The sequence below is a fragment of the Microtus pennsylvanicus genome, chromosome 8 (assembly GCF_037038515.1).
Source record: "Microtus pennsylvanicus isolate mMicPen1 chromosome 8, mMicPen1.hap1, whole genome shotgun sequence".
Lineage (NCBI taxonomy): Eukaryota > Metazoa > Chordata > Mammalia > Rodentia > Cricetidae > Microtus > Microtus pennsylvanicus.
Genome location: NC_134586.1, coordinates 3,804,782 through 3,817,238, shown reverse-complemented (window position 1 = coordinate 3,817,238; position 12,457 = coordinate 3,804,782). Strand labels below are relative to the sequence as shown.

Below are 12,457 nucleotides of genomic sequence, written 5' to 3'. Positions count from 1 at the left end.
CTCTTAATTTGTGTTTTGAGACAGGGTCTCATGCTGGCACCTAGGCAGATCTAGAACTCACAGCAGTCCTCCTGCCTCAGCCTCCTGAGTTATGAGATTATCAAGGCAGGAGCCATGATGCCCTGCCCTCTCCATCTCCATCTTACTTCAGGAAAGAGGCAAATGGAGAGACTCAGACAACACGAGACAACTGCGTGATGGAGTAAGGAGGTGATGCAGCCTCACGTATGATGAACGCATGTGAAAAAGTAAGAAATGTACTGGACGGGGGGGGGGGGCGGTAACTGCTTCAAAAGAAACCTCAAACAGGGACGGGATGGGGAAGAAACAAAACATGAAACAGCAAGACCAGGGCTCAGAAGAGATCGAGAGACAGGAAGAGCCAGCGCATGCGGCTGAGCGGTGAAGAAATCCACAGCACAACACCTCAGAATCAAAGCTGAAGAAATTCCCTGTGTGATGTATTTATAGTTTTATGCAGATTAGACAAGACACTTACAAGAAGCATTATTTGTTTCTTGTAACACTGACCACAGGAAGGGCCCAGAGGGACGTCAGGGTGGAAAAGCAGAACTATGTCCCTGCCACGAAAAGCATCAACAACAAAAACCGAAAGTCTGACAGCACCAAAATAAACCATCTGTGCAGAAGATGATGATGGTGAAGCCGGGAGGAAGGGCAGCTTGGTTCTCGAATGACTGGGCGGTGCAGAGGCCAGCTTAAATCTGCAAGGTCATCAGCTGCCCGAGGGCCATGTTCCCGCCTCAGAGCCTGGATCTGTCCTGCACGGTTCTGCATGGCGCTGCACAGCTGCTCCCCTTCTGAAGAACAGCTGGCCACCTTGTACTCGTTTTGTGACACCTCAGTGTAGGAGCTGTTTACACGGCAGGTTCACAAAGAACCAGATAACAGCCCAGCCCAAAGCCAGTCATGACCCACAATCGTCAGAATCGAAAGAGACCAATGTGAGTGAAAACTGCTAACATCTCAGGGAAAACCAGTGGCATAATTAATTCCATAAGGAAAACGACATGCTGACGGGGAACAATTCCTTGTGGCACTAAAGGGAAGACGCAGACGGTGACTATACCATCAGTTACACACACCAGCAGAATCAGAACGGAAAGGGGGTGGAGTCTGCGCCTGATTCCGCTCCTGCAAGCTCTCTGTTTCTAAACGGGACCTGTTCGGACTCAGATAAATCACAAGGCTGATGCGTTCGGCAGTTCAGAACCCACTTCCTCCCTTACTCAGCTGGGTCCTTCTCCCTCCGGAAGCCTGGCTTCCTTAACCCAGCTACACAGCATATCCTCACGGCTCTGCAAACGACTGGAGAGGTTTTATAAAAGCCCTCTGTAGGACCCCAGCCACTTCCGCATTCGCTGCTTCCCTAATCTCTGCAAGTTGCTTTTGACCCCTGATCGTGCTTTGACGCTGAATGTCTGGCTCTTTCATCTTCGGATGCTTCTGTTCTCTCCAAGAACAGATCTGTTCTCCAGCTCGTGCCAATCAAAACCAGTGGCCTTTCTGCCGTCTGCGTTTCTCTTGCCGCCAGTTTGCCTTCCTCGCGTCTGTTCTAGTCCTGCGTCCTCCTTCCCTCTAAGACCAAGCTCACGCATTTGCATTTGCTGCTCTTGGGCTTCAGTCCATGGAAACAGAGCTGACCTAACCTGAATCTTGATGAACGTCTTTGATGTTCTAGTTGCCCACGCTCCTGCTGGTGTCTTGAGACTTCAAGGGTATGGGGGTTGGTCTGGCTCCAAGGCCTGCAATTCTGTTGGTGCTCTGGCAAGTTTAGGCTGACTGAGGATTTATGCCCTAGAGCATACGTACAGGGCCAGGCCTGAGGCATGCAGCTGCTCACTGTGCTGAGGGGACAGCCTTCACCAACAAGGAAGGACCAGCTTCCAGTGAAGACTCTGCAGGTGGTTCTAGTCCTCTTACGAAGACCCTCTGGGGCTGGCTCTGCCCCAGTTTTCTTTGTCACCTCTGCTGATGGTGTTGCAGACTCTGAGGTCCTCTGCCCAGACACACACTACATCCCTGTGCTCCTGTGTTCCTCTGGCATGCCATGGGATTTTAAGTCCTGGCTGGGAGTCATTTTTTTTTTCTGTTTCATACTCCAGTTCATTCTCTACTCATTCTTTGTTACTTTTCCTAACTTGACTCAACTTCTGCCACCTGACTTTTCTTTCTCTGAAATGGGACTTCCCCACATCCTGAGTCTCTGTCTTTCCACTTCCTTCTGCTCATCTCTCGGCTTGGCTTTTGGTTCCTCAATGCCTAAAATGCCTTTCCTTCTGCACAGCTGTAACTTGGCTGCCCTCGCCTTGTGAACGAACAGATTACTAGAATCCTGCAAGTCTCAGGGTGCTGACTGTATAACAGGAGCAGCAACCCTGAGCTGGAGCTTTTGCAATCAGAGTCCTTCCTTAAAAAGTAATCAAAAACATTGTTCAAGGTTCTGTCCAGTAGATGGCCATATGGCGGGCACAGGGAATACCTAGAGAACAACCTTTAAAACTAAATCCATTCAGAATCTGACGTTCCCTCCACCAATATTTATTTAATCAACGGATAAGATGAATGGGAAAGCAGACAGGAGAGATGGCAGGTGGAAGGAGGCACCTGGGAAGTCTGAGACATTTTCAAAGCCTGAACTTTAATCCCTTAAAACGATAGGGCCATTGGAGACAAAAATCAAGCCAACATGTGTACATTTCAAGTTTTATATTTTAAACCTATCTGTGTTAGATGATGTGAGTTTCAATTTGACCATGTTTGTGGGATTGAGCTCATCAAACAATGCTCATCAAATATTGGTACTTACAAGCAATGAAATGGAAACATCACTGAAGAAATTGAATACTTAGTTTATGGATGCTAGAAGTCCCGTGGAAAGCGCTTAAGGCTGCAAACTTAATGACCTCGATTAAGAACTTGTCAGCCTATGCCTGAAGGGCAGAGCTCTCTCTGGATTAGCCCTGGCTAAACTGTAGAACACCCCTACCCACCTCTTCACACCCTGCCTCCTCAGGAGCTGGCCTCCCCTCTCCTGAGGTTCTGGGGTGAGACACTTTCTTCTTCCAGGCCCAGAAGTATTCTCCCGAGCCTCTTTAATTTGTCAAAGGCTCCCTAGTGGACCCTGAATTTCATAATTGGGAATTCTGAGGACTTACTGTTTTCTCTAACTGAAACCAAAGAAGGCAGGCACTGAATAAATAAGGATATAAGAAGGTAAAAATATAATAATAATCCATCAGCATAAGACACAATGACCAGGTAAGCAAGATAAATGTAGAAAAATATGCGCACCTGATGGGCCAGAATGTAGATGTTGTGCCCAACGTCCTTTGGAGAAACACCGTCATCCCCTCCCTCCTCGTCCCCGTGGTCACATTCTAGTCCTTGGTTATAGGCTTGCTTCATCACATCCACCTAGCAATAAATAATGAACAAACAGTCAGAACAGGGTCTGCAAGGCGGCAGCAACTCATCAATTGTTAGTGAGCTTTAACTTAAAATTGGCAAGTTTCATGGCAGACAAAACTATAAAAGCTGTAAGTGAACAAATATCTCATTTTCTCCCATATCCACACTCAAGATCTAAGTGTTTACACGTGTCTATCTGTAGGCTGTGAAGGTAGACGGGACTGTGAGAAGAGAACGAGAGCTAACAGAAGCAGAAAGCGGGAAAGACGGGGTAATAGAATACACGAGACGAAAGGAAGGCATCTGAGACAGGGAGCCAGCAAAGGATCGACGGGATCGACAATGTAGAGGTGATTAGGAAGGAAAAAGTATAATGGCGTATCTCTCATCTTCCACTGTCAACTAGAGAGCCTAGATTTATCTGAGGGAGTTTCACTGGGGAGACTGCCTCCCTCCCTCAGATTGGCCTCTGGAGCATTTTCTGTTCTTTTTCGGGAATTAATGTGGGAAGGCCGTGCTCACTGGGGGCGATAACATCCCTAAGCAGGTCTGACCTAGGCTGCAGAAGAAAGGCCAATGAATGTGGGCCTGGGCCTGAGCCAGCAAGGAGCTTTCCTCTGTGGTTCCTGTCCTGACTGTCCTCTGTGATGGACTGACCTGGAAGTGTAAGTCAAATAAACGCTTCCCTCCCCGAGTTGCGTTTGGTCATGACGCTTATCACAGCTGGAGAAATCTAATGAGTACAACGCATTTGTGCAAAACATGCCATAATAAAGCTAATGTTAGCTTTATATAACAGAATATATATAACTAATGTATATACTAACAGAAAATAATTTTAGAAATATTCTTGAAAACCACAGTTATTTAAATGAACATGGAATCATTTTGTGACAACGTTCCATGTTTATCTGGAATACTCTGTTTCTATCTTTGGACACTAATGCTCTGAAGTCTCCAGGATTTAAGTGAATTTGGAATCCGGAGAAACTCACTGTTTGTTGGGCATTCAAGAGGGAGCTGGAGACAGGGTGCTAGCCCCAGTATCGGGCACTGGAGAGCCCACGGTGGGCAAGCAGAGTGTCTCTGCTCAAGGGTCCAGCAGGGGGTGAGCGGCGCACTGTTAGAGGCCTGGGGCATCTAACTCAGTTTGAGGGGGGTTCAGGAAGGAGGGAGCAGATGATAGAATGGGTGTCAATGGCAAAGGATACTCTCTTCAAAGTGCTTCGTCAAATGAATACATATTCAGTATCCCACTAACCAGAGGACAGGGAGTCCACAGTCCTTACTCTACCCCCTGTGGAGACAAGGCGCTCACTGAGTAACGTGAAGCTGGACTGCCTATCTTCTCTCTCCGCCTATCCTTCCTGACTCCATTCTTCACAGGGAATCCAGCACACGTGGCTCCAGCCTCCACAGACAGCCCTGCAGCACCAGCAGCGTCCCTGACGTGAGGGGACTTTGTCGCAGGAGCAACAAACAGCAGCGTTTGAGCATGTTCCACGGGTCTCTAGCATGCCTGAATGACATCATAGTTTATGTGGCAGAGGTGAAAAGGAATACAGCTTTAAATTGGCACTCCGTGAAGTCACCATCTTGTCTCCCTCTGTCTCTCAGATGTCATTCATGAGAGCGATTTACAAAATATGCAAACCAAATTCATCTGTGTTTTTAGGAAAGTACAACAAAACACAGGGCGTGGTAACCCAGCTCTTCAGGCCTATGCACCACCATCCCTGGGTGTCCTTGCCTGGGGAACCGGCTTCCGTAGCTCCTGAGGATCCCTAGATCTGTGCATACTCAAGTCCCGCTCCAAACCGGAGCAATCTGCATGTACTGTGCACATGCACACACCCTCCTGTGTACTCAAATCATCTCTAGGTCGCTTACAGTGTGTAACATAACACAAACATTATGTGTGTGAATCGTTGCACTGATAGGAAAAAAACAAGGTAAGAGTCTGTAGGTGTTGGTCTGTAGGCTCAGCCCACAGATTGTCAAGCTATAGGGCTGAGCCCACAATACTAACAGCCGACTGTACCCAGAAATCACTAAAGTCAAGATAATTCTTTTTTTTTTTGACAAAAATCATTTATATATAATTAAGTAGAGTGTGGAAATTTAGCTAAGAAACGTGCTTAAGGTGGATAAAACTAGCAAAAGCAGGCTGAACCGATAGCTCAGGGTTAAGTACACTTCCTGCTCTTGCAGAGGACCCTAGGTCAGTTCCCAGCACCCACATCCGGGTACTTACAACAGCCTGTAACTTTGGCTCCAGGAGATCTGACATGTTTCTGGCCTCCAAGGGCAGCAGAACACACATTACATACATATACATAGACACACACATACACATAAATAAAAACAGAAAAATAATTCTAAAATAAAACCTAGTGAATCCACAGGTCCCAGTCACTTGGGCCTTCACCACCCTCCCCTGCAGAGGCCATGGTGCTCTTGCCAGGCTCCCTGGAGCAGCAGGAGATGCTACCCCTGGCAGACAGCCTAGGCAAGCGCGCTTACCAGTTCTTTGGGTCTCATGTTGAAGAGAATTCTCTCTGCGTTCTCGCTGTCGTGTCTGCTCTCCATGATGGCCAGCAAAAGCTTGGAGGCGTTGTTCTGGGGACAAGGACCGCGTGAGTATGCACACAGTTCACACAGATCGACAGCCCTCTGCATCTGTGCAGGCTGAGATCACCAGGCCCTTTTTGTTTTCTCCATCAGGAAAAATCTGAAACTTCTTTATTTACTTTGTCTTAGTAGCAGAAAGTAGGATATTTTACGATTCATAAAAGATGGGGGATATTTTTTGAGGATTTTTTTACCCTAAGACAGGGTTTCTCTGTGTAGTCCTGGATGTTCTAGAACTCACTCTGTAGCTCAGGCTGGCCTCAAACTCACAGAGAGCTGCCTGACTCTTCCTCCCGAGTGCTGGCATTAAAGGTGTGCACCACCACCACCTGCCCAATGGGGAATATTTTAAAATTACAGGTGTCTTAAATGGAAGACTGGCTAGACACTACATTAAATAGAAATATATTTTCTTCCAATGTTTTTAAAATTGGATTTCCATAATGACATCTTAATAATACAATCAGATGAGCAGGAATCAGTGATATTTTGTGGACATGGTATGTATATAATTTAAAGAATAAAGTACAGCCATTTTAAAAACAAAGTAATAGTCATAGCAGCATATTGAAACGTTACATACATTTGTGAATCATCAATGAGAACTAATCTTGAAGTCCTAAATTCCCAATTGGAAATATGAAGATGTTTTCCTGATAGCTCACTGAGTTAATCACGTTTATTAATATTTTCGACTATTCTCTTAATAAAGAGTGAAAGCGGTATGTGTTCCTGGATGCTACCTCAAATACTGCTACTTAAGATCGCAAAGTATGAAGTAATGTTCAGTCTTAAACCGGTACCAGAGAGTCACCACAGGAAACACTGTTACTCCACACAGACTCCTGATTGTGTGTGTGTGTGTTTGTGTGTGTGTGTGTGTGTATGAGAGAGTGGGGGTGAAGGGATTTAAAGGCATGTCTAAGAGACTCAGAGTCCACATGTTTTTAGAGTGGAATAATTAAGAATGAAATAATCAAGCTGAATTGTGTTTGGTGTAGGCAGACAAAGCACTAATTGATGAGACTGTGTAAACCAACTCTGGTTAGATTGGGTCCTACGTTCCATCCAGCGCTCCCAGCTCTGCCAAATGCCACCTTTAAAAGGATGTCTAATGGTCCTGAAGGTAACAAGGGTGATGGTGGGTCACACCAATGCCACAGCCACCATGAAAGATTTCAGTGAAGGTAATAGGGTTCTATTTTTTTCCTATTCCGTTTTTGCATTTTATGAGTATTTTCAAGTCCTATGAACCACTTTTATAACCTAGGTTCCAAGCAATAGCTGTTTAAAACATGGCTTAGGGATTAGACGAAGCAGACCCCACAGAATTCAGGTAACACCCTGGCAGGACAGGGTGTGTTCTCAATGAGCCACTCTCTGCAGGGCCAATAGAATAGGACTCTAAAATGTCTCCAGTTTCTGATGCCATTGGCTGTGTGGTGCTTTTAACCAATTTTCTTTCTCATACTTTGTAAGAATAGAAAGAAATCTTGCCAATGGCATCCTGAACTCTGAACCAATTTAGAAGTTCGTGCACCTGGGTATACTGAAAAACCTAAGTACTCCTGCTAACGGGATTTTCCTTTGAGGGGAAGCTGGAGTCTTTCTAAACAAAACACAGACATGCACCTCTGACCAAACATAGCACCTGGCAGTCACAGGTCAGTTACAAAAACAGTGTGAAGGATGAGACACGCTTTTGAGATGTTCGCTAAGCCAGAGATTAAATGAGTATATAAAGCATATTTAAAATGGTAGTTTTTATAATACTGCATTTAAATTATATTAAGTCATAGGTATATACTTATAGTGCTATACTATATTGAAGGTATATTACTAAAATTATGGCTAACTAAGCCATCAAATCCAGGAGTCAATGTTACTAACTGATTTATTATTTGAAGTGTCTCATCTCATAAGTGTTGCCAACATGAATAATTCTCATATAACATGGATAATTCTCACATAACGTGTATAATTCTCATATAATGCCTCCTCTCATAAGTGTCCCTAAACTTGCCAACGTGGGTAATTGTGCCTCACAGCTGCTCTCTTATCAGGCATAATAAACACAAAATCTTTAGATTTAAAGAGTATACTCACTTCAGACTTTAAGTTAAAACCATATTCAAGGTATTTCAAGAGAAACAAACCCAACTGTTGCTTTGGCTGCATGCTGATCTATCTGACTGCCATGTTTCAATAAATTGTGCTACTGAAATAAATAAAAACGGAATGACCCGTTTTAAAAGCACTTTAATTTGAATACCTAATATTTTGGTTCAGTAAATCATCATTATTTAATTTTTCAAAGTAAGATCTGGATTTGTAAATAACCCACACACCTACACTCTGTGTTAAGTTGGTGAGTCACTCAACACCTCCCCCACAGAGCCATGTGACTGACAAGCCTGATTTTAGAATTCAGCTTCTAAACAACAAAGAGCTTCAGTGGCCTCTGGATGCTGTGTCTCCGTGAATTACAGTTAAAGCTGAATTTCAGAGAGAAGGACAAACTCTTGTTAGCATCTCCAGTTGGGTTGCATGCCACCTACACCAGGTGCTCACTAACTGAAGCAAAAGCCCAAGGAACAAAGGCAGGAAGGGCAGCCCCATCGTGAAGGTGGGCCAGGGTGTGGGTGCGGGTATTAGATCTTACACACAGTATGGACGAAAGCATTAAATACACAAACAGAGCCTAGCACAAACTTCACAGTAGTGGATCCGTGTACGACCCACTGTTTACAGACAGCATTCTGGGTTCTCCTTAGCCACCAACTCACCCGCCCAATGTTAAGCCTAATTTTCTATAAGTTGGAGAGGCCTGGATTTACCAAAAACAAAAGTATGTTTAGCCATGTGATGAGCTGATGAGTTTGTTTATATGTGCTGGGCACGGGTGTCCGTGCACGTAGAGCCCAGAGGGCATAGAACCACACTGGGCTTTTTCAGAAGGCTTCTGGGGACCAAACTTGAGAGCTGTTCTTACCAAGCTATCTATCCCCTACAGGCCCCTGGGTTTGGTTTTAACCAGTGTAAATATTCAACACAATGATGCAGCCTAAAGTAACTTATCTAACTTGAATATCATTTCTTAACATGTAAGATTTATGTAAGTTAATTTTTATTTATTTATCTATTTTCATTTCAACAAAAATATTTGGATGCCATTATGCTCCTAACTTTTGATAGATAGAATTTTCTGGAAGTGGATACTAGGCTCAACATAAACACTATGACTGGGAGGTGGTGAGATTCAACTAAAATTCAACATTCCTTTATGCTATCTAATTGTGACCACTAGATGAAATTCTCAAGCCAGGGCAGATTAAACGCCCATGAGACAGTGGGTATCAAACACTTTCCACTTCTATTTGTAATAAAAATGGGAAATTAAAACAAGGTAGAGGAGGTAAGGAGCTGCTTCAGCACCTCTAGCAGAGAACCTCACTGTGCCTGCGGCCTGCAGGAGCTCACACGTTCCCTCCTCGCTCAGCGAGCCTCCTGAGCTCGCTGCCCTCTCCTGTCGAGCAGGTGACGGTGTTTTGCACAATCACTTGAAGACTCAGAATTCACTCTGCATGGGAGGTGCGTGTGGAAAGTGCCGGGCTCACCCTACCTTCAGCTGCAACACCAAGTCCATTCTGTATTTGCCAAGAGGGTTGATGTCACTGAGAATCAGGGAGATGATGATGTCAATCCCATTCGATTCGTGAGTGGCGATGCAGGTCTAGAAAAGGAGATGTCTGTAAAATGGCATGCTGCTTGCTCTCCACACTAGAGACGGCAACAGAAGACCTGAAACTTTTAAATGCCAGGTACATTTGTACAAATGTTGGAAAGATTAATTAGTTTTTTGGCGGGTGGGCTCTATTAATTGACTTGCACTGGTCAATGCCTCTGGGCCCTGAATACTAACACGTCACTGAGTGTGTAACACTTGTATCAGACTAGCTCACTGAGGGTGTAGCACGGGTATCAGACTAGCTCACTGAGTGTGTAGCACGGGTATCAGATTGGCTCACTGAGTGTGTGACACGGATATCAGACTAGCTCACTGAGTGTGTGACACGGGTATCAGACTAGCTCACTGAGTGTGTAGCACGGGTATCAGACTAGCTCACTGAGTGTGTGACACGGGTATCAGACTAGCTCACTGAGTGTGTGACACGGGTATCAGACTAGCTCACTGAGTGTGTAGCACATGTATTAGACTAGCTCACTGAGTGTGTGACACGGGTATCAGACTAGCTCACTGAGTGTGTAACACGGGTATCAGACTAGCTCACTGAGTGTGTAGCACATGTATTAGACTAGCTCACTGAGTGTGTGACACGGGTATCAGACTAGCTCACTGAGTGTGTAGCACGGGTATCAGACTAGCTCACTGAGTGTGTAGCACATGTATTAGACTAGCTCACTGAGTGTGTGACACGGGTATCAGACTAGCTCACTGAGTGTGTAACACGGGTATCAGACTAGCTCACTGAGTGTGTGACACGGATATCAGACTAGCTCACTGAGTGTGTAGCACGGGTATCAGACTAGCTCACTGAGTGTGTGACACGGGTATCAGACTAGCTCACTGAGTGTGTAGCACACGTATTAGACTAGCTCACTGAGTGTGTAGCACACGTATTAGACTAGCTCACTGAGTGTGTAGCACACGTATTAGACTAGCTCACTGAGTGTGTAGCACACGTATTAGACTAGCTCACTGAGTGTGTGACACGGGTATCAGACTAGCTCACTGAGTGTGTAACACGGGTATCAGAGTAGCTCACTGAGTGTGTGACACGGATATCAGACTAGCTCACTGAGTGTGTAGCACACGTATTAGACTAGCTCACTGAGTGTGTAGCACGGGTATCAGACTAGCTCACTGAGTGTGTGACACGGATATCAGACTAGCTCACTGAGTGTGTGACACGGATATCAGACTAGCTCACTGAGTGTGTGACACGGGTATCAGACTAGCTCACTGAGTGTGTAGCACGGGTATCAGACTAGCTCACTGAGTGTGTAGCACACGTATTAGACTAGCTCACTGAGTGTGTGACACGGATATCAGACTAGCTCACTGAGTGTGTAACACGTGTATCAGACTAGCTCACTGAGTGTGTAGCACGGGTATCAGACTAGCTCACTGAGTGTGTAGCACGCGTATTAGACTAGCTCACTGAGTGTGTAGCACGGGTATCAGACTAGCTCACTGAGTGTGTGACACGGGTAGCAGACTAGCTCACTGAGTATAACATGGGTTTTAGGTTCCCCTGCCCTGCAGTGGAGCCAAAGTCACAGCCAGTTAACCCCACACATCTGGAGAGATTCTCTACAGAGAAAACCTGAACACTGGGAAGGAATATAATCTTTCCCTTCTTTTGTAATTCTTTTATCTTAAGTACGTTCACGAGACTCTTCTTTCACAGTGAAATTTAAAATATGGCCTGGCATTTGCTCGTCTACATTTCCACTTCTGTATCTTCTGTAAGAAAGCGGCAGCGCTGGCGGAGCGAGCAGGAAGACATCACGGCCCAGGAGGCCGGCTCTGCTCTTAGCCTGGCACACTGCTCCTGAGTCCGGCTCCCATCCGTGAAGCTCCGCTGTCATGGTTACCTGGTTTTCGTGGCATGGGCCCTGGCAGTACTCCGTCAGGCTCTCCAGGGTCTGGTTGACCAACGCTACATTCTTCTCGTTGATGTAGAGACCCAGCAGGCCCAGGCCGCCTGTGGTGCTCCCGCAGATGCAGTCCAGAAACTGAAGCGTCTCACACACGAGGTTGTGGTTTGTTTTATTGTTCTGATTCCTCAAGAAGTTCTGGAGGGGTTAAAGAAGGTGCAGCTGAAGGACCAGGAGCAAAACACAGAAAAAGGGTGCTGGCCACGTCTCTCTCTCTCTCTCTCTCTCTCTCTCTCTCTCTCTCTCTCTCTCTCTCTCTCTCTGTGTGTGTGTGTGTGTGTGTATGCGTGGACATCTTGAGTGAAGGGAGGGGACCAACAAAAGAGGGGAGTAATAAGGAAAAATAACGGGGGTGACGATGTCTGAGCAGAATGGTAAGGGTGAGGCTGTCATAATAAAGCATTGTTTTTCAGAGGGAGGGAGGCAGAGAAGAGGCTGCAGGGAGGGACTGGGAGAAGAGGAAGGAAGGAAAACTACAGTTGGAAGGTAAAATAAGTTTTAGAAAAGCAAACTCTATTTTTCATGATAATTTTAAAATAAAAATATTTAAATATTGACGTACTAAGTTTCTATTAAAAGAGAGGCCTCTTGGGTTGTGGCAAAAGCATCTTCAGAACAGGTCATAACAAACATTGCTCCATTGTCATCATTTTAAACGAACAAAGGATGGAAGTAAATATGAAAAGTAGAAAGGATAGGAAATAAAATGTTC

The 12,457-nt window shown here is 45.4% G+C and overlaps 1 protein-coding gene across 1 annotated transcript in view; it reads right to left on the bottom strand.

The window, feature by feature from the left end:
• The window catches only part of Itpr2 (inositol 1,4,5-trisphosphate receptor type 2), a 411,976-nt gene that overhangs the window by 108,219 nt on the left and 291,300 nt on the right, over window positions 1-12,457 (bottom strand). Inside the window, exons 42-45 of the mRNA XM_075982281.1 lie at window positions 11,683-11,883; window positions 9,686-9,796; window positions 5,956-6,051; window positions 3,316-3,438 (exon numbers count right to left, since the gene is read on the bottom strand). Coding sequence (XP_075838396.1) covers window positions 3,316-3,438; window positions 5,956-6,051; window positions 9,686-9,796; window positions 11,683-11,883 — 531 coding nt within the window. The remainder of the gene's footprint in view (window positions 1-3,315; window positions 3,439-5,955; window positions 6,052-9,685; window positions 9,797-11,682; window positions 11,884-12,457) is intronic.